General features: G+C 36.7%; 1 protein-coding gene across 1 annotated transcript; it reads right to left on the bottom strand.

Annotated features, from left to right (window-relative positions):
* Positions 1-8292: 8292 nt before the first annotated feature.
* On the bottom strand, positions 8293-22714 carry LOC114381313 (nucleobase-ascorbate transporter 1-like). Its single transcript, XM_028340533.1, has 14 exons — positions 22533-22714; positions 20802-20899; positions 20339-20515; positions 11580-11680; positions 11420-11495; positions 10880-10939; positions 10605-10792; positions 10419-10515; positions 9624-9710; positions 9372-9430; positions 9179-9270; positions 8931-9008; positions 8693-8853; positions 8293-8505 (listed from the first exon to the last, which is right to left on the bottom strand). The coding sequence occupies exons 1-14, from the start codon at positions 22606-22608 to the stop codon at positions 8293-8295; spliced, it is 1563 nt and encodes a 520-aa protein (XP_028196334.1). The 5' UTR covers positions 22609-22714.
* Positions 22715-23606: the final 892 nt, after the last annotated feature.

Below are 23606 nucleotides of genomic sequence, written 5' to 3'. Positions count from 1 at the left end.
TTGGATGACCTCATTTAAGGTTCCCAACAAAACACTCAATTTCCTAAGGGAAAATTGCCTAAAATTATTACACACAAATCGAAGTAGGGTGACCTATTGGAGGCTCCCAACTTACTTCCAATGAAAGGCCTTTTTGTTACAAAATTTGAAAGCAAAGCAAATTGCCAATTACAAAATTACAAAAAAAAAAGTCCTCAATTGTGGTGGCTATTCTCTCTTTGGTGTTTCACTCAATTTGGAGTGCTTCTTAGTCCAATAGCTCTTAAGGTGGTTGGCCCCTTGCTTCTTGACTCAAATTCTTCAAGGGATGGCACCAATCCTCCTTTCCAATTCCCTATATGGCAACTCACAAACAAGGAAACAAAGAGACAAACAATAACCAAAGACCCAAAAAATGAAATGAAATCTAAACCAATAGAGTTTTAACAAGACAAATTTTCAGGGATATTTTCAACAATTAAAGCAATGAAAAGCACATAAAAGCAAGCTAGGACTCAAAGAGAAACTTAGAATGGCTCTAGAGTAGAGTAGAAAAACTAAAAAAAAAGACTCAAGAAACCTCTAGTTTTGGCACTTGTTTTCACAATAATTTTAAATTGAAATTTCAGAACTAGGATTGGTATAAAATAGGCACCAATTATAGAACAAATTTTGAGCCAAAACAACAAGCACACTTCCCTTTCACTTTTTTTTCTTGGACACTGATTTTTCAGCCAAGTTGTGTGATTTTTCTTATTTTTTTCTTCAATCCAAATCGCTTGGTTCTTTTTTAATAATTTTGTTCCAGATTTCTAGAAAATTCAGTAAAACTTTCAGCTCAAAACACGCATTGACCAATTCCCAGTAATTTATACAAGTTCGTATGTTCAAGCTGCCAGCACCAGCGATTTCAACCTAGAAATCAAAAGTAGTGTTTATGTTGTTTAAGGCTTGGATAGTTACAATTCATGTTTGCTTATGCTCAATTATCTTGAATAACACAATTCAAGAGAGCTTAAGACTTATTTTGATTCACAAATCCAGCCACAATTCAGCACCACAACTCAACTTCATCATAGGCATCATGTAGGAAACTTAGAAAACAAAAAAAAAGTTCAACAACAAGACTACTTCTAGGAATTGATTTAGAACATGTTATGAACTAAATAACATGCATGAATTAGACTCAAAATTCAAAAGATAGGCTAAGAATGACAAGAATACATGAAAAAATGTATCTAGAATTCAATCAACAAAACAAAAATTCAACATAAACTTAGAACATAATGTGACAATTACTATGACTAAACATGACTCTAAGACAACATGGATTAAGTGATTTACACTTAGATTTTTTTGTTTTTTTTTCAATCAATATTTTGGAAGAAAATTTAGATCTAAGGTTCAGCACAATAATATTATGAATGAAAAATGATAGAACCTAAAATCAACACAAAAACATGATTCAAGAGTAGATCTACAAAATTTGAACCATAGAAATGCAAGAACAAGTGTAGATCTAAGATTTAATCGGTTTTTTTTTTTTTGAATCTACTCTAAACAGCACCAAACCACAAGAAAATGGAGGATATACGTGGAGAATAAGATGAAGAAAAAGGAATTAAAGAGAATTCACCGAACAAAAAGATAAAGGAAGCAAAAGAACATCACCTAGATGAAGATGCTCTTGATACCACATGATGTAAGCTCCATTGGAGCTTGTAGACCTAGGATCTTCTTCATCAATGGATTCCTTTGCTTCTTGGAAGATGAATGGCAGCGAAATGGAGAAGGAAGAGAGAGAGGAGACGCTACTTCAAGGAGAATATGAGTCTAGAAGAAGCTCACCACCATAGGAGGCCATGGATAAGAGCTTGGAGGAAGAAGGAGATGAATGAAGGGGAAGAGAAGAGCACGAAATTTTGTGCTCTAAAAGAGCTCTGAAATCTGAAGTTTAATATTCAAAGGACAAGGTATAGTTTTAGGTCATATCATTTCCAGTAGGGGCATAGAGGTAGACCCTGCAAATATAGATGTTATTTCACAATTGCCTTACCTCTCTTGCGTGCGAGAGGTTCGTTCTTTTATTGGTCATGCAGGGTTTTATAGGCGCTTTATCAAGGATTTTAGCAAAGTAGCCCTTCCACTATCCAATCTGCTGCAAAAGGAGGTGGAGTTTGATTTTGATGACCGATGCAAAGAGGCTTTTGATTGCCTCAAGCGTGTGGTGACTACCACCCCTATCATTCAGGCACCTGATTGGACAGCCCCATTTGAGCTAATGTGCGATGCATCCAATTACGCATTGGGGGTTGTCCTTGCTCAAAAGATTGATAAGCTTCCTCGGGTGATCTACTACGCTTCTAGAACTTTGGATGCTACTCAAGCAAATTACACTACCACAGAGCAGAAGCTATTAGCGATAGTTTTTGCTCTTGAGAAATTTCGTTCATATTTACTTGGTACTCATGTTATTGTTTATACTGATCATGCAGCTCTGAAGTACCTATTGAAGAAGGCTGAATCAAAGCCTAGATTGATCAGGTGGATGCTTTGGCTCCAAGAGTTTGATTTGGAGATCCGTGATCGGAGTGGTACACAGAACCTTGTGGCTGACCACCTGAGTAGGATTGAGCGTGCATCCGAGGACTCACCCATTCGGGATGATTTTTCGGATGACCATTTGTACATTCTGTATAGTATTTCTGATTCCTTCCCCACTCCCTGGTTTGCTAATATTGTGAATTATTTGGTTTCTTCTATTTTTCCTCCCTTAGCATCTAAAGCTCAATATAATAAAATTAAGAGCGATGCTAAGCATTATATTTGGGATTACCCCTATTTGTGGAAGTTGTGCAGTGACCAGGTTATTAGGAGATGCATTCCAGACCATGAGATTGACTCAGTCCTGCAATTCTGTCATTCTTTCGCACCAGGTGGCCATCTTGGCATACAGAGGACAACTCACAAGGTGCTTGACTACGGTTTCTATTGGCCCACCATCTTCAAGGATGCGTGGAGAATCTGTAGCACTTGTGAGCCTTGTCAAAGAGCAGGCGGCTCATTTTCATGGAGACAGCAAATGCCTCAACAACCCATGTTATTCTATGAGGTGTTTGATGTCTGGGGTATAGATTTTATGGGGCCTTTCCTTGTCTCTTTTGGTTTTGTTTATATTCTCCTTGCTGTTGATTATGTTTCAAAATGGGTGGAAGCCAAACCCACCAGAACTAACGATGCTAAGGTTGTTGTGGATTTTGTTAGATCTAATCTGTTTTGCATGTTTGGAGTCCCTAGAGCCATTGTTAGTGATCAAGGCACCCATTTTTGTAACAGATCCATGTATACCTTGCTCAAAAAGTATGGGGTCGTGCACAGAATGTCCACACCTTACCACCCCTAAACTAATGGGCAGGCTGAGATTTCAAACAGGGAGATGAAAAGGATCTTAGAGAAGATTGTGCAACCGAACAGAAAGGATTGGAGCACTAGGTTGGATGATGCTCTTTGGGCACATAGGACTGCCTACAAAGCACCCATAGGAATGTCTCCTTATCGGGTTGTGTTTGGCAAGGCATGCCATCTTCCTGTAGAGATAGAGCACAAATCCTACTGGGCTGTAAAGACCTACAACTTCTCCATTGATCAGGATGGAGAGGAAAGGAAGTTGCAACTAAGTGAGCTAGATGAGATCCGTTTAGAAGCCAATGAGAAATTCAAATTCTATAAGGAGAAGACCAAGAAGTTCCATGACAGCTTGATAGCTAAGAAAGACTTCGTGGTTGGACAGAAAGTTTAATTGTATAACTCTAGGCTCAAACTCATGAGTGGTAAGTTGAGGTCAAAGTGGATTGGTCCTTTTGTGGTGACTAATGTTTTTTCCTTATGGTACACTTGAGATCAAAAGTGAATCCGCAGATAAAAGCTTCAAGGTCAATGGACACCGGCTGAAACCATTCCTCACAAATCCCTCCTTAGTGGATGTAGTGGTGGAGGAGATGATGTAAGCTCCATTGGAGCTTGTAGGCCTAGGATCTTCTTCATCAATGGATTCCTTTGCTTCTTGGAAGATGAATGGCAGCGAAATGGAGAAGGAAGAGAGAGAGGAGATGCCACTTCAAGGAGAAGATGAGTCTAGAAGAAGCTCACCCTATAGGAGGCCATGGATAAGAGCTTGGAGGAAGAAGGAGATGAATGAAGGGAGAGGAAGAGAAGAGCCCGAAATTTTGTGCTCTAAAAGAGCTCTGAAATCGGAAGTTTAATATTCAAATGATCAAAGTTAAAAAAAAATGCACACACATGACCTCTATTTATAGCCTAAGTGTCACACAAAATTGGAGGGAAATTTGAATTTCTATTCAAATTTCACTTGGATTTGAAATTGAATTTGTGGAGCCAAATTTTGGAGCCAAGATTTCAATAATTATGATTAGTGAATTTTAGTTATGGTTCAGCCCACTAATCCAAGATCAAGTCCAAGATTCTCCACTAAGTGTGCTTAGGTGTCATGAGGCATGTAAAGCATGAAGGACATGCACAAAGTGTGACTATATGATGTGGCAATGGGGTGTAGCAAGCAAATGCTCACCTCCCCCTCTAAAATTTAATTGGATTGGGTTTCTCCCAATTCAATTAAATTTATTTTCCAACACACACATCAAATATTCACTTAATGTATGTGAAATTACAAAACTACCCCTAATACATAAACTAGTCTAGGTGCCCTTAATACAAGGGCTGAAAAATCCTACATTTCTAGGGTACCTTACCCATATTATGGAGCCCTAAATACAAGGCCAAAAAATAATGAAACCTTAATCTAATATGTACAAAGATAAGCGGGCTCATACTTAGCCCATGGGCCCGAAATCTACCCTAAGGCTCATGAGAACCCTAAGGTCTTCTCTTGCATCTCTGACCCAATCTTCTTAGAGCCTTCTATCCAATGCCCTTATGGAGTAGGATTGCATCAGGAGACCTCCTTACTTCACCTTACTTCTCTTCTGCCATGACTTAGGGAGTTTTCTTTTTTTGTCTCCTTCTTTACTTTTATTGCACTTGTCCAATTTTATTGATTGTTTTGATTGCTCTTGATCTTGTGATTATGCTACATTGAGGACAATGTGTTGTTTAAGTGTTGGGGGGAGATTGTTCTTTAATTTTATTGATTTTGTTGGGTTTTCTAGTTTAATTTTTTTAGGTTTTCTAGGTTAATTCTGTTATTTTGGTTTTATGTTTTATGTACAACATTGCATGTTTCTCTTTGAATTATAGGTTATGTACAGGTAATGGGTAATTGTTTTTTAAATAGGAGTTTCTTGGCATTTTGTGAATTGAAATCCTTGTTTTTCTCTGCATGTCAAGTTAGTTTTGAAAGTTCGAATTGGAAGTGATAGATTTACCCTTGGTGAGAATTTGAGCCATCATCATCTATTTTATTCGGTGTGTTTTGCCCCATTGATTGCTTGCACAATAGTCTTGGCTTGACTCTTGTTGATACTTCTTGTTTCACATGCATGTTGGGAGATGATTTAGGCATTTTTTTCTTATAAGCCTCTAGCCAAATGAGTCTACCTTGAATTAATTCCTTTGATAGCCCCTTTGAGCCTATGTTCCCTTTTCTTTGTTTTGAAGCTCATTACAAGCCTTAAGTGAAAAACCATGATCTCACCCTACCCTTAAGGAATTTTGGAGCTTTGGAATTGTTTTGGGAATAAGTGTGGGGGGGTACGTTTCATTGGAGATATGTTTTTGTTGGCCATGCTTGATGTATATACATATATTGTCTAATTGTGCTTTATTTTTCAATTTCTTTCAATTGCTACTATTCACGTTCAAAAAAAAAAGTTCAAAAAAAAAAACAGAAAAAGAATGAAGTTTAATACACGAGGTCTTGGTTTGAAGGCTTGGATTGGTTTGAGGACTTGGTTGACTTTGTTTTGGGTTTACTTTTTATGCTTAATTTTTAATTTTGGTTTTGGGGTTTACTACTTTTTCTTAGTTCTCACTTATTCCCCATTGCTCCTCTATTCCTTTGGGTTTTAGCTACTTATCCCATACTTTCATCTACCTTGTCCTTGGCCCCATTACAACCTTGAAAGACCTTTTGATCCTCATATGCATGTGTTTGTGGTGTGGTTTTCAATTTTAGAGTCTTGCCAAGTATATGTGGTTGCTCGCTGTTTAAATTACAAAAACAAACAACCCCCCTCAATTTGTTACTATTTTATTACTATCTGTTATGAACGTTTGGTTGACCATTGCTCGTTGGGAGACGACCTGGGATCACTTCCTAAATACTGCATTTTTAATGTTTATTTGATTCAGGTACGGCCTTGATCATAAATCTATACAAATATCTACACTATTTACTGCATCATTAATGGTATCTACAAAGAAAACAAAATTCTCATCTGTCGGATGTCTCATGGTCTCAAAAATGTTGAAATGCACAACATCATCACCAAACTCCATGGAAAGAGTCCCTGCATGTACATCAATTTTTGTCTTAGCTGTCATGAAAAATGGTCTCCCTATTATCAATGTGGACCCTTTGCTAGAGGACTCATTCTCCATATCCAAAATGTAAAAATTTGCTAGAGGACTCAATGTACACCAAGTTGTGCAAACAAACTCCACAAATCAGTTCACTTTTACGACATAAAATACACTAAATAATGCACACACTACTCTCTACACTACTAATCTGTTTACATTCTACTACTCCTCTATTTTTTTTTTTTTACCACTACTCTGTTCTACTACTAACACTTATTCTATATAACAACATTAACAAGACTAATGCAATATGTCAAACAATTAGGGTGTCAAGAATGATAATGCAAAATGCACAAAATGCAGAACCTACTATATAATGTAGAACCACATGCAAAAATGAGTATTATTTTCTTTTTCCAATGGACAAATGCAAAACTACACTACTATACTAATGTCGGTTATGAGTGAATCAATGTTGGCACACAATGAATCATATCCCCGACAACAATGCCAATTTTGATAACGAATGTCAAATGTTCAAAAACAAATAAAACTAGGAAATTATGTAGCACAAGATTAACCTAAGCCGAACTTAAAAATATAATTCAATTTGGTTCCTATATTCATTCACTTATAAACAAAAAGGGGAAAATTTTATCGAACAGTTTGTAAGCAACTATAAAGCAATACGAAAACACACAAAAATAGAGATGAAGAAACAAAACAAAATAAGAACATAATACAAGTCAAGTTTAATAGCATCAATCCAATTCACCAAACCAATGCAAATCGAATTATCACAGTTACTACAAATGATAAATAGCCTTAGGTAGTTATTTTGTTGATGATAAAATGCATGCTATCACATGTATACAAGTTCTATTTTTCTGTTAATAAAATAACACATCTGCATTTTGTTCTCAATTTCTGTTTTCACAACAAATTCATCTTGTTCATTCATGACACATATTTAGGGTAACAATTGTTGGTTTGGTTTATGCAACATTGTTTGTTCAAAAGGGGTTGAAGAGACTTTGGTAACAATATAAAAAAGGTACATGAGAGTTTGCAAAGACTAACAATGATGTTAAGGGAGGGTTATGAATCGCCGACGGTAATATGATTGAACGAATGAAAGGAAGCAAAGGGGTAGAAGGACTCCTCCACGTGGGTGTTATTTTAATGGAGGTAGTCTTTTTTTCATTTTCCACATGTAATATTACTGGTTATTTAAAAATTACTTAACCATTTTTAAGGTAAAAAGACACAACCGTTGGATTTTAAGTGCTATATCTGGACGATTCCTATTAATTGTGACTTGGTGCCAAACTTTCCTAACTATGGCACGCTAGCTTAGAGAAATAATTGTTTTTTCAATAAAACATGATTAATTAACTAGTCAAATGTAATTAAAGGTGAACATTTAATGATGCTTAACCTGTGCAAACTTACACAAAAAACGCGTACAGTAAAATGACTAAATTCAATTATAGACAGAAGATTTTTTTTTTATTAAACTAGACATAGAAGTTAATACTCATAAATAGGAATATTTACTTTTTCTTCTACTATGAAGAACTTTGCCAACATGATAGCCACACACACAAAGGGAATGGAGAAAAGTTTACTTTATTGGATCTACACAGCATAGTCCCAAATGCTTTACAATCCTCTGTTGGACCAAGGTTTTAGGTGGTCAACAAAAAAATTGGGTGATGGTAAAGGAAGAATAGCATTTGTTAGTCATGATGAATTCTGGCATGTGCAACTCAAAAGAAAACCTAATCTTCTACCCTGGCTGGCTCTCATTTTCCATCAAGTAGGTGGGAAGAACCTGTTGAGATTGAAAGGCAAAGTATAGAATTCTTCATTTCTGTTATCTCCTCTAAATGTTCTAAACTTAACCCACCACGGCATCCCTCGATCTTTTTTTGACCTTTCGACCTCCAGAGTGTTGTCAAGTAACACTGCCACAATCAAACCTACTGTTGCCGGCGATGAGAATATAGTGTTCAAGAAAGCATTGAACTGCAATTACCAAAAAGTAGAATCAACAGCATTTAGACTAAATTACTAATTCAAGCAAATGAAAGTCAAATTAGAGAGGAAAAATGTTCTGTTAAAATCATTAACATTCCAATTTACATTAATTAGGAAAATGATTATAACAAATCACTACAAACGTAAAAGCTCATGGCTATTAAGGAACACTCACCCATCCAGCATTAGTATGAACAGGACCATGGTGTGAGCTGGTCCAATATTGATTTGAAAATTGAGGCACAGATATTCCAAGGAACAGTGTGAGCCCTGTGATAATAAGGTTTCTCATAGAGTTCATGTTTGTGAACTGAAGAAATGATATGCCAACTGCAGCTGATGAACATAGAAAAATATTAGTGAATGTGAATAGAGGAACTGGAACAACTTAACAATACAATCTCACCACGTACCAACAAGGCCAAAGAGAACACAGTATAATGCAGCAAATATTGGGAAGGGTATGGATGCAAACACAGCTCCAAACTTTCCTGCACATAACCGAAGTGAAACAAAGCAGAAGAGTTAATCAAAACTGTTCTCTTTTTTCTCATTGCATACTGTTAACATAAAAGGCCAAACAGCTTTGATTGATCAAGTGATTTGAAACTGGATTGCTTTTAGTGTAGTCAAAATTTGTGTTTGAAACATCAATACTGACCTAAAGTAGAGAAGAATATCATAAAACCAGCAGAAATTTGAACAACTCGGCGACTTCCAACTCGGGTTAGGCCAAGGAGTCCTACATTTTCCCTAGAATAACCAACAATAACGCTCATCATGCTACCATGGAAAGATATAAAGGTCGTATACAGGCAGCAACTTGGACAACAATTCACTTAAGGGAAACTTACACAGAAACAGTGGAACCTGTCCCTGTTCCATAGAGACCGTCAAGTAAGATACCAATCCCCTAAAAAAAAACAAAATACGCTCTTAGACACATATATAACTATTATTAGTATAAATATGAATGCTGATTAAGTCAAAGGATTGATATCTTAAGTCTTAACAGTATCTGATTTAATGAATAATGATCAAGTATAACCTTATGCATTTCCATTGTAGTAACTGCACTGTTTGAGCCAACAACAAAGTAAACTTACCTGCCAACCGATGCCTCGACTCAACACATAAGCAGGAGGTGGAGTGGCAATAGCCAAACGAGATGCGGCCTTATATGCACCAGTTGACTGCATGAGAAGTAAATGGTCAAGCCATTGTTGGAAATTCACCAAAATGGGGGAGGTGGGGGTGGAGTATTACTTCGCCTCTTTTAATCATGATTGGAGAAAAAGACTTTACCACAACTTAATCAAGTTTCAACATCAGAACACTATCATACTGTAGTTTTTATTTTGTCACACTGTAGTTACAAAAGCAATAAAAATAAGAGTAAATTGCACTCGCACTCCCTGAGCTTTTCTCAAATTACACATACAACAACGACAAAGCCTTATCTCATTAGGTGAGGTTGGCTACATGTATCACACAACGCCATTCAACACGGTTAAAAATCAAAGTTTCAAAAATATTATTCCTACACATAACACGAGTCTTTTTTCTATTCCTACAGTAACCTCCTTTATGTTTAAAAACGTTACACTAAGATCCCCTTATATGTTTGAAAACATTACACCGACACCCCTCATATGTTACACAAACACCCCCTACAAGGGATGTGATTGTATTGTAATGGTTAAAAAACAGGGGGTGTTTGTGTAATTACACAAAACCTCTAGGTGGTTAGCCTAATTTACTCTAAAAATACTATACAGGTGAATATAATAAAGTTCTGAAGATGAGCCAGAAGCAAATCCCAATGACAGTTGTCTTGCTAGACTAGTGATAAGTGTGGGGAGGGAACAAAATAAAAGAAAACTAGGAATGAAAATAGATACCTCCACCATTGATACAATAACCGCAGACATCATTGCAAATGAATGACCAGCAGAAAATGTTGGTGGACCCCATTGGAGAGGGTATGGGAACATGAACCTATTAGCATTAAGAAAAAGATAAATAAACCGAGACCTCACCAAAACTAATACATATCAGACGATGCAAAATTAGTATTTTGATGTTACCATGGGGCAGTAGATATCAGATTAGCTCTGTCCGTGCGACAACTGTTCTGTGTTATGGTGGGTTTATGCCGATAAGCTCCACTGGCAGTCAAAATGACAGAGTATATCCAAACAATTGTGACACAAATCAAAACTGGAAAACGTTCAAAGATAGGAATGTCTCTAAACGGTCTCACATGCTTTAGATACTGCAATTTACACCAAATTAGTTTGTCTCAAGGAAAAAAAATTAATAACTTGATAACACTACATTCTGGTTATACTAAATCACTTACTTGTGACAACCCAACAACCAACAACAACATTGGTATGCCAATTTCTACACAGTTCCCCAACTGAAACAAAAAGTAATAAATAAAATTATGTGAAATAGTATGGAAATATTGTTTCCATTGAGCAATAGTGAGCATGGTTAATCAAATGATTTTTCTGAAGAAAATTTTATCCACACTAGTATCAGTAGACGGATTATGCAATATTAAATATTCCAGAAAGACAATCAAGATTAAGACATCTTACCCCAAAAGAAAATGAAAAAAGAAACCCACTAGATGAAGCCCTCAATTTTGTAAGCTAAAAGCAGAATATCAAAACTTCAACATAGAAAATTTACTGTCATTTAAAATAGCTGACAACTTCAGGAGACAGATTTAAGACATGTTCCAGAATTTTATTTTTTTTGTCGTACAGAATAACCTTTCTTCTAGATGATATTGATAATATGATAGACATTCAAATGGCCATGTCATTAGATCTGAGATCATTCTGTGAATGTTTATGAGCATGACAAATAAAATAGATTGAGCCACACCTACCGCAGGAAATCCTCGTTGAATTAACCCTAATCCAACCAGTCCAACTACAGGTGCCATGCCAAGAGGACTGAAAAATCTGGAGAAATTCATATAGTAGTAAATGATTGAGCATTGTTTTGTTATTTTCAATTTTTAAACACGTTACAAGCAACTAGAATACCTTGAGAAAAGACCCCATACTTGACTGTAACCCAGGACTATCTGAATGCTTGAGGCTACGATTAGAGCTCCTTGTATAGCTCGCATTGTTTGTAAAAATCTCTGCAAACCAATCAGATTGCAAGATCTCTTTCAATACCCTACCAAATAAAAAAGTATTTTAAGTATATTTCTAAGAAAACTCAATTTTTTTTTATCGGCAAAAATATAAATTCATTATAAATAATAGAGAAAGCAGTATAAGTGGTACTGATTTACATACAGCCTAACAACAACAGGAGCAGAGCTGTGGTTAACTAATACAATATACAGAACAAGTATTAGGGAACCAAAGCTCTGGCTATAGACTAGGAACCACCCACACACAAGATCTGTAAATTTTATATACTATTCCCTAATACTACTAGACCAAGAATGAAATGGGATATCAAATCCTTTTTCCAGGTTTTTAAGCCAGGTCCAGCAGAAGAATAAGGCATCCTCCATCAATTTATGACCATTGAAACTTTCATTTAGGAATACAATCCTATTCCTATGATGCTAAATACACCAAGTGAGGGCGATCCACCAACTCTGCCATCTTTGACCCTTAAAACCATCAGAATTACAATAAGAAAGTTGAAGGAAATGGTTTTTCAGGATTTCTGAGAAAGCCCCCACAATATTTACCCACGACATCGACTCCCACCACAACGGCAAGATTTTAACACAGCTGAAAAATAAGTGAGATTCATCCTCCTCATGACTTCTGCAAAATGGGCAGCTAGCATCATTTATTTCCATGCCTCTTCTTAAATTATTCCTTGTAGGCAATCTATCCCGTATTAATCTCCAAGTAAAGATTGAGGCTTTACTTGAGATTTTTAATTTCCATATTGCTTTAAACACTTCATCCTGAGTCACAGATGACAAGACTCTATTGAGAAGTGTATAAGCATTTCCCATTGAATACTTCCCACTTGAATCCCCTCCCCAAGTCCAAGTGTCTTGTTGCTGCATTTGTACTTCCAAACCCTGTATATGTTAGAAATTTGGCTTTTCTGCCTTTTCTTCTCTCCATTCATCTCTATAAATAATACATAGCATTTATAACTACTTTAATGACAATTGATCCTAATTCCTGATTTGTACAACCTAAATTAGGAATCCTAAATATATCTAATTAATAAGCTGAATACTATTCCTAATTTATAATAGGAAATAAATATACATATAACAGAGCAGCTGATTTTTAGGAAGATAATAATGGTCCAGCGAATTCCTTTCCTAACATCCCCCCTCAAATTGATGCGGGTGATCAAGGAGCATCAATTTGTTATTGAGAAACTGATGCCGAGGACGAGGAACAGCCTTGGTAAATATATCTGCAAGCTGAAGTTGCGAGGTAATGTGGGGAAGAGAGACAATATGATTATCAAGAGCCTCACGAATGGAATGACAATCCACTTCGATATGTTTGGTGCGTTCATGGAAGACTGGATTGGCAGCAATCTGAGTGGCGCTAGTATTGTCAGCATAGAGAGGTGTAGCCTCGGTTTGAGGGAAACCAAGCTCAGCTAAAAGACCACTAAGCCAAATAATTTCAGAACAGGCTAGAGACATAGCACGATATTCAGACTCAGTGGAAGACTTAGAGACCCGGGCTTGCTTTTTGCTTTTCCAAGAAATAAGTGAAGAACCAAGAAACATGCACCAACCTGCCCAATCAGCATCACAATAACCACCAAATTAAGAGATGTCCCAGTAGGAAAGAATAGCTCCCTATGAGAAGTACCTTTCAAGTAATGAATGATACGTCGGACAGTAACTAGGTGAAGGTGGCAAGGAGTGTGCATAAATTGGGTAACCTGCTGGACTGCAAAGGAGATGTCAGGACGTGTAATAGTCAAATAATTAAGACTACCCACTAACTGACGATACAACAAAGGATTAGGTAGAATGTCACCCTCATCACGAAGAAATTTGACATTAACTTCGTGAGGAGTATCCACAGGAGCAGCAGATTGGAGACCAGCCAAAGAGATCAAATCGTTAGTATACTTGTGTTGATGAAGAAAGAGACATTTGGGATGAGAATTAACCTTAAGACCCAAAAAATAGTTAAGATTGCCTAGATCCATCATATGAAAAGAAGCTTGAAGTTGTCGTTTGAGGTGCTGTATTGACACATGATCAGAACCAGTAATGACCATATCATCAACATAAATAAGAAGAAGAACAATACCAGCTGTGGTGGTTTGAATAAATAAAGAAGAATCATATCGACTTTGAGTAAAAGAAAAGCCAAGGAGAGTAGTTCGAAAATTTTCAAACCATGCCCGTGGTGCCTGCCTTAGACCATATAAAGAACGTTTGAGCTTGCATACACCGACAAAAGAAGAAAACAAACCTTGTGGATGGGTCATATAAATATCTTCAGCTAGGTCACCATGAAGAAAGACATTCTTCACATCCATTTGATGGAGAGACCAGCCCTTGGAGGCAACAATAGATAGCACAGTTCTAATAGTAGTCATTTTGGCCACAAGTGCAAATGTCTCATCATAATCCACTCCATATTCCTGTTTGTTTCCCAAAGCAACCAATCGAGCCTTGTAACAATGAAAAGAACCATCAGAATTAAGTTTGATAGAATACACCCATTTACAGCCAAAGGGTTCATCATTAGGCGGGCATGGAACAATATCCCAAGTATAATTCTCCTGAAGTGCCTGCAACTCCTCTTGCATAGCTTTGACCCAACACACATCCTTAACAGCCTGTGAATAGCATGTAGGAATAGGAATGCTAGATAAAGTGGCAGTAAGAGAAGTAGGGGAGTAACCATACCTATCTAGTGGACGAGAAATACAGCTGGATCTACGAGGTGCTATTGGTGTACGTTCAGGTGACGGTTCAGAGTCGGGAAGGGGCGGGACAAGAGGGCGCCTAGTATATACATAGCCTGGTTTAAACCGTTATGTAACATGAGAAACCTTAGGAAAAGAAGGAAGAGTAGCAAAACCATTAGCATTAGGAGAAACAAATGGAAAGAAATCTTGATGATCAAAGAAAACCACATTCCGAGAGATACGAAAACGCTGGGCAACAACATCATAACACAAAAAACCCTTCTGAGTGGTACCATAACCCATAAATGCACATTGAACAGACTGAGCCCCAAGTTTGTGACGTTCCAAAGGTGGAAGGTGTACAAAACATACACAACCAAAAGGGTGAAGATCATCATATCTCGGTTGTATGTTATAAAGTCGAAAGAAAGGAGAATCAAGGCCAAGAACCTGGGAGGGAAGGCAATTGATCAAGTAGACAGCAGTGGTCAATGCCTCAACCCAAAAATGAGAAGGAATCGAAGCCTGAAGAAGTAATGCTTGTGTGACATCAAGCAAATGTCTATTCTTTCGCTCCGCAACGCCATTCTGTTGAGGTGTATATGGACATGAACGTTGAGAAATAATGCCTTGTTGCTGCAAGTACGTTTGAAACTCAGCAGAAATATATTTCCCACCAGAATCGGTGCGCAAAATCTTAATGCTGGTGTGGAATTGATTTGCAATGTAGGCCAAAAATGTCTTAAACATAGAGAAAACTTGATCTTTAGAACGGAGAAAATATATCCAAGTAAAGCGGCTATAATCATCAATAAATATCACAAAATACTTGTACTTGGCATGTGATAAGATAGGCGATATACCCCAAACATCACTGTGAATAATGTCGAAACATTTGTCAGCGCGATGAGCATTAGAAGGAAACGGGAGGATTTTGCTTTTAGCAAGTTTGCATACAGAACAGTTAAAGGATGAACCAGGAATGGTAATTTTATTGCTTAAGAATCTATTTTTCAGTAAATGAGACAAAACAACTGAATTTGGGTGACCCAACTTTTTGTGCCAATCCTCATACTTATTTGTGACACCAGTACAATTAAAAGACAAAAGTCTAGGTAGAGTAAACTGGAGTGGAAATAATATACCCACTTTAGGCCCCGTCGTGATCACCTTCCTCGACACCTAATCCTGCACAACACAACCAGCCCGAGAGAAATTAATATTGCAATTGTTATCCACCAATTGTCCAACCGAAATTAAATTCGAAACAAGTCCTAGAGAGACAAATACATGACGAAAGGAAGGAGTAATATCACCAACGGCAGTGATTGAAAGAGTATTACCATCAGCAATCTGAATGTTTTGAGTGCCATTATAAGTGCGAACATTGTTTAAATGTTCCGAGGTACCAATCATATGATTGGAGGCTCCAGAATCAACAAACCATGGTGAAGATATATCATTAGACTTACCCTGGATGCCTAAGGCAGATAATGCAGAAAGCACCATTTGTTGCACCTTCTCTAGAGTTAAGGCATCAGCATTGGTTGGGACAGAAGTGGGTGTCTTAGTCATAGAATTAGCTGCATGAAAAGGTTGCACCTGACGCCGTGGTGGTCTAGTGGGACAGTCCGTGATGATATGGCCACGCTGCTTACAATAGTTGCAAAACTTCTTGGTGCAATGGTGAGCAATATGACCAAATTGCTTGCACGAATAACATTAAACCTGTCGTGTATCACGACCTTTGCCTTTATCCTGGGCAGTATAGGCAACAGCAATAGCTACTGAAATAGAAGAGTCACGGGACAAAGCTGCTTGAGTGAGAAGACGTTGTTCTTCCTGAAGCAGTTCACCAACACATACATCCAGAGAAGGAAATGGGTGTCGATTTAAGAGAGCAGCACAGACAGCTTCAAATTCAGGTCTCAGCTTCATGAGGAATTGGTCCCGTTTAGTGACCTCATAAACCTCTTGAACAGTAGCCAAAGAAGTTTTCAGAACAGCAACATGAAGTATAGCAGAGTGTTCAGCCCATAAGTTCAGGAAACAAGAATAATATTCCTGAATAGAGAAATTAGCCTGACTGTAATTGGCTGTCCAATTCCAACTGAAAGCGTTTTGCGGAATGGTCTTGATTGAAAATGCTGTTGAGATAGTCCCACATGTCTTTGGCAGTAGAAAATGAACGCATGTTATTGACCATTAGAGGCTCAATGGACCCCAAAAGCCAAGAAATACTCTGGGCATCCAGCGTCTCCCAAGCAGCCAACTCAGCCATTGTCGTGGGTTTAGAGGAGGACCCATCGACATGTCCCCATATGCCTTTTCCTTTCACGAACATCTTGAACTGAAACTCCCAAGCAGCATAGTTCTTGCCGTTAAAGCGAACACAAAGATTCTCCATAGTCATGAAAAAAAAAAGCCAAGAGCTCGTGCCCAAAAATAAAAAGGGACAAGAACCAGGAACTGAAACACGAACCACGAACGAGAGAGTTACAAGAACGAACCAGAAGCACACGCAAACAAACGAGTGCCAGTGTCGTGCGTGCGGCCAAGCAAGGACCAAGACGAAGAACAAAAATAGAATCACGAATCAAGTGAGAACACAAAACTGGAAAGATTCACGTCGCTGTCAAGGAGACTCGTGATACCATGTTAGAAATTTGGTTTTTCTGCCTTTTCTTCTCTCCATTCATCTCTATAAATAATACAACATTTATAACTACTTTAATGACAATTGATCCCAATTCCTGATTTGTACAACCTAAATTAGGAATCCTAAATATATCTAATTAATAGGCTGAATATTATTCCTAATTTATAATAAGAAATAAATATACATATAACAGAGCAACTGATTTTTAGGAAGATAATAATGGTCCAGCGAATTCCTTTCCTAACAGTATATCCTCTATAAAACTTGCAGCTGCAGCTATTTCTCCTTCCATTAAAAACCTCCTCCATTGAAGTTGTCATTCCCAACCTGCATTTGTTGTTTTCCCCATTCCCAACTAATACAATCTTGGATACTTCTCCTTCAGCAATACTCCATCCTCCTTCCAAGCATCTTCCCAAAACAGCACCTTTGAAACACTTCCTATTTTCCATTTTATGTTGCTGTTAAACCAGCTCCCTTCCTCCGGCAAATTGCAAATGAAGCTTAGGTCCCTCCACCAAATAGATTCTCTGTTGGATCTTCTAATCTCATCCAGATTCTGCCATCCTCCGTATTTTGAATTCAGAACTTGTGCCCACAGTTCACCTTGACAGTGAAACAAGTTCCAATGCCATTTCCCAAGTAAAACATAGTTAAACTTCCTCAAATCCCTGATACCTAGACCCCCTGCCTCCTTTGGCATACAAACTGTTCCCCAGCTCACCCAGGCGATCTTTTTCTGATTTGAGTTTCCTCCCCACAAGAACCACCTCTTTAGCTTTTCCAACCTGTCCCCCACCTTCATCGGCACCCTGAAAAAAGAGAAATAGAAATAGAAGTTGATTTCAAGCAACCTTCAATCCATCTAATCCATTTAGGACAAAAACCCATCCTCCTCATCATATACAATAGAAACTCCCAGCATACAAAGTCATACACCATTTCATAGTCAACTTTGAACACAAGACAACTTTTATTTTGTCTTTTTGCTTCATTGACCACTTTATTAGCTATAAGCACACTGTGCAACATATGTTTCCCTTCAACAAAAGCAGTTTGGCGTTCGTCAATGATGGTTGGCATGACCTTCTTCAATCTTCTAGCTAACACTTTGGCCACAATTTTATGCACACTGCCTATTAATGAAATAGGTCTATATTCATTTAAACTTTGGGGACCATGGACCTTAGGGATTAGTGCTATGAATGATGCATTACCCCCCTTCAGAAAAACTCCATTAACACGCAATTCATCCAAGAAGCGAAACAAATCTGATTTGATATCATCCAAAAACTCCTTAATAAATTTGAAATTTAATCCATCCGGTCCAAGACTCTTCTCGCTGTTACATTCCCACACTGCATCCCTCGCCTCATTTTCAACAAATCGAGCCACCACAAAATTATTGTGTTGCTGTCCAATGGATCTGAAATTTACCCCATCCAATTTCAGTCTCTCCCACTCAGATTTCTCAAATCTCCTCTTGAAGAAATTATGAGTTTCCTCTTTGACCCTACATGGCTCCACTATCTAGCAACCATTAACAAACACACCTTCAATTGCTTCTACGCCTCCAAGTTATAGTCATGTGGAAGAACCGGGAATTATCAAGCACCTTCCTTGATCCATCTAGTCCTTGCTTTTGCCACAAAATTGATGCATTTGAGTGTGCAGCTACCCACAAATCCTCCTGTAGTTGCCTTCTCAATTTTATTTCTTCAGCCGTCAATTGTCTATCATCACCTTCTACTGCCAACTTGTAAAGCTCCGACTCTAGTCTTTTTATTTTCTGTAGAATGTCACTGAACTAGGTTTTGTTCCATTCTTTCAACCTCTGTTTTAGTCTCTTAATTTTTTCTTTTAATACAACCCCCCCCCCAGCCACTTACATGGGTCGCTACCTAGCTATCACGAACCACCTTCCTAAATGATTTGTCCCCAAATCAACAGTCTAGAACCCAAAAAGGTTTCGGGCCCCAATCAACAAACGAAGATTTGAATAGAATTGGACAATGGTTAGAAAAGTTGCGGTCCATTATAAATTGTGTGCTTCCTTGCCATTTAGCAAACCATTCTGCAGATACAAGCACTCTATCTAATGTACTTTTGGCAGCCCCATTTGGTCTGTACCAAGTGAACTTTCTCCCCACTAGAGAGCATTTTTCAGATTGCAACTGCAGATTTGTTCAACGTTGGATCAGACTGATTTTTAGACAGTAGGTTCTACGCGCGTGATACTTCAAATTGTCCGGTTGGATCGGGAAAAAGATAACTGTAGAGAGAGATAAATGTTTCGCATTATGTGCTCTATATTTTGAAGTTTTATCTTCTTGTCTCTATATTTTGTAGCACGTTTTAGTGTACTTGTTGGAGGTTCTCTTGTATCTTCATTGATTATAGTGGAGTTATTTCTTTGGTCTGGACCCGTGGTTTTTACTCTGGCATTGAGTGGTTTTCCACATTCAAATTGTGTCTCTGTTTTTCCTTATTACTCTATTATAGAGCTTTGTTATTGTGCTGGCATATTTTCCCCATCACCCTCCCCTCGTCTTGCCGCCACTATCGTTGCAGTAAGTCGCTGGTATCCTTTTCCGGCATAGCTGAAACCGGGTGTCTCAATTATCCTCTCTCTGTTTCGCTCTCTCACTTGGTCACTCTTTCTCTCTCTACTGCTCTCTCTCTCATTCTCTCTCTTCTAAGAAAACTTAAATAGTCTTATAGCAGTTCCCTAAATTATTTTAGGTTGCCAATGTCATCTATCAAACATCTAGTTCCCATGTCAGCGGGAATTAAACTTTAAACCAGAAAATTTATTAAATATTAAATATTGAGACTAAAGTCAAGTTTAAAGTTTTGGGATTCACCTAGTACCATGACGCATAATACCATGGAACCCTACAAGTCTTCTACAACTTCATAATGTGCATTCGATGAAGTGCATAAATACTAACAAGTGATTTTCCCGTAGATCAATAATTAGCATATCTGCAACTAAAATCCTCCTATTTTCCTTTTAAATAATTATTGACTAAAGTTTGTCGAAAATATTAAATCCTGGCTTCTATGGCCTTTTTGTTTCCAAAAGTGCATTCAGAGCATTTCCATCATCCATTACATATCCAGAACTCATGGAGAGAGAGAGTACAGAAAAATTATTAGTGCATTGATGCTTCTTGATCAGTCGTTTAATGCTAAGAATCAAAAGGCCAATATTTAAATTTTATGTTCTTCAAAATGCACAAAAACGAAAAGAAGGAGCAGGAAGCTTACTTCATGAGGATCATTGATTCGTTGCAATGAGGAGTCACTAATAATATGAGCAATTGGAATTACATATGCAAATGAACCTCCAACTACAGCAGGAAGTCTTGTTCCAAAAAGTGCTTGGAGAAGTGTGTTAATGCCAGCTACAAAAAGTAGTGTCTGTATTACTTGTGCCTTGTCACCCTGTTTAAACAAGAAGCCAAAACACTAACAATTAAAATCAGCATCAAACTGAAAAGCAACAAGTGATTTCACATGAATTGACAGATCCGGCTAAAGAACACCCCTTCCAAAATATTAACATGAAAATAAAATTAAAACCTAGAAAACCAAATGTTGAACTAAGACACAATGGATTGGATGAATATTATAATGATCCTACTATCTAGATCAGAACAAATGCGTGTCTGAGTGGCTCTTTGAGAATGGAGGACTGAAGAAATAACACAAGGACAGAAATTCAACTTACAGAACTTCCTCCCATAGCTGGAACAAGCATTGAAGGGATCATCACACTTGTGCCAAGCATCAATATGTAATTTTGAAATGCTAATAGGATGGTTTCAGCTGCAATACAAGTCATTCACAATGAGGGAAGAAAAAAAGTAATAGATAATTGGTTTCTTAATGTCAAGACTAACAATAGATAACACCCCTAACATTAGATTTTAACTTTCAAAATATACCCTTTAAATCATGCAGAACATCAGATTGATAATTAGTTTCTTGAAATGAAGCAATATCACACACAATTCACAGCATTGTGATATTGCAAACTTCTAAAAAATTAAGGATTAGTTTTCAAAATCTAAAGTGGCACTACCGACTCACTTCTCAAGAACAACATATCATGAGCCTTAAGAGACACCAACTTGTTGGTGACATATATATTGATATCATATCATACATATTAACATTTTGAAATTTGAAGACTTTTTTTTAAATCTACTAATCTGTCTTTTGTGTTTATTCTCCTCACAGAACCATCATAAAACTCTAATCAAAGGACGAAAAGAAAGAAAAACATATATTTCATCCTCAACAAGAAAAACAAATAAATAAATAAAGTAGTTTGGTACGAGTGCACCGACTGTTTAAAAACCAGCTCGGAAATGGATCTCAATTCTATCATTTAGTGAATTAGCAAATAGCAGGAGACGGTCCTTAGAGGGAAAGACACAATTCTTTTGTAGTACAAATTCCCAGGACATTACTGCCCCAAAAGGTCGTGAACATTAAAATCATTAAATATTTTTCAATTTCATCATAACCGGAGTGACTAGATCCTTCAGTTCTTTAGACAAAGAACCCAGAACATAAACACAAAATAATAAAACAATTGAAATAAATAAGGGTGAATTATAAATTAATATAAGTGGGGCCATTACTTTTAAGACGTTGTTACTCGAGAAGTAGTAGAAAGTGCTCTAAAATGCAGGGTAAAATGGTAACTACCAGATAATGCATGATTACTAGCCTTATTTTGCTATTGTCATTACTTATTACTGTTTCATAGCTAAGGAAAAGTAGAAATGATAATGAAATGCAGGTCTATTAAAAAAACAGAACGTCAACGCAACTATTTTTTTTTTCAAATAAAAAAAAATGACCTCTTGAGAAAACAAACAGAAAGGAGAACAAGTTTTTTTTTTTTTCTTAAAAAAAAAACTAACAGAAAAGTGCAGAGTCCCGCTCTATCTCAACAGCAACAACAACAATATAAAAATTTGAACTTTAAGTCCACATTTTCAGGACCAATGTAACAGCCTAATCTCACTTGTTACAAAACGTGCAGTAACATATCACAGAAAACCCCAACAAGGAAACAGCTTTAATTCAAGTAAAGCAAAGAGCATTCTATTATTTCTTCAGTCCATTTGAGTTTGATATACTAAAAGGAAGCAACATGCTATTAGGAAACTGAAAAACCAAAACAATCGCCATGGTGTTCCAAAATAGAAAACTTAAAATAGCTAACATAAACAAGCACTTTTTTTTTTAATTAGAGGAGAGGATGGAAAAGCACATTAGAAACTAAAAATAAGAATAAAAAATGTAAAATGAGGAGTGAAAAAGTAAGTTTGGAAGAAGAGTGACAATCAGAGGCCTTTGTGTTGTGTTGTGCATGAGTGTAGATTATAGAAAGTGGAAAACGAACAAAGAAAGAAACTCAAATGAGAGAGAAAGAAGAATAAGGTACCCCATGGAGGATTGGAGTCTATGCAGTACTCAAGGTCCTGAAGCTGCTCCATAGGTTGATGAGTAATGTCAGCCATTGTCTTCAGGCAAAGAGAAGAGCTTCAACTTCAAGGAAGAAAGAAAGAAACGCAGATAAAAAGAAAACGAAAGGAAGGAAGGAGGAAGCAGAGAAGAAGAATTCAGAACAAAGTAAAGTGAAGTGCAGCTAGATATAAAGTGAACTACAAAAGCATTTAATTTTTACTTTAATGTAGTATATCAGAAAGAAAGTGATGTGCTTGTGTAACGCCTTTTTCTCTTCTGTCATTTTTATTATTATTAATTCAATTTGAAAGGGTGGTGATTTACAGAACTACCCCATCAACGAGAAGTGAGGTAGGCCCCACAAATTCAGAGCTGGGTCAATGGAGCAATGACGTTCTACTGTGGAAGTTATGTTGGTCTATCTGGCCTTGTCAATGACGTCCACCATTGTTGGTAACTAGTGTTCAAATTAACATGAAGCACACTAAAATTAAATTTTATAGTAAAATATCTTTTTTAGAGAACAGTAAAATATTTTAAATCACAGAAAAATTTATATTTTAAAGAAAACAGCGATATAATATAAAATTATGTTAATATTTAGTGTTTTAAATTTAAATTAATCGAGTTTTATTATGTAATTATTTTAAGAGTATATTTAATATTTAAGTAAATGATATTATATTTAATGTTTCCAATCCTTTTTTTATGTAAATGTTTCCAATCTTTAGCTTTCTGTGGCTAAAAAGTTAACGCATAATCACACAATGCTAGATTTAATTAAAATAAAAATATTTACTTTCTATTCATGAAATATTTTTAATTTTTTTATTTTTAAATAATTTTGTTTCTAATTTAATTCAAATTAATTAAATGATGAAAATAATAATGATCAAGATGCAAGATGCAATGTTGGGGTTATTTTTAGCTTTCTCTTTAAATTTATAGGAATAACTAAGATGATATAAAATGAAATTAAATTTTCAAATGATTTTTCTGTTTCAAAATAAAATTATATATTTTTTAAAAATCAATGATATAATATTATTTT

Source organism: Glycine soja, chromosome 13 (assembly GCF_004193775.1).
Source record: "Glycine soja cultivar W05 chromosome 13, ASM419377v2, whole genome shotgun sequence".
Taxonomy (NCBI): Eukaryota; Viridiplantae; Streptophyta; class Magnoliopsida; order Fabales; family Fabaceae; genus Glycine; species Glycine soja.
This window is presented reverse-complemented; position numbering and strand designations above follow the sequence as displayed.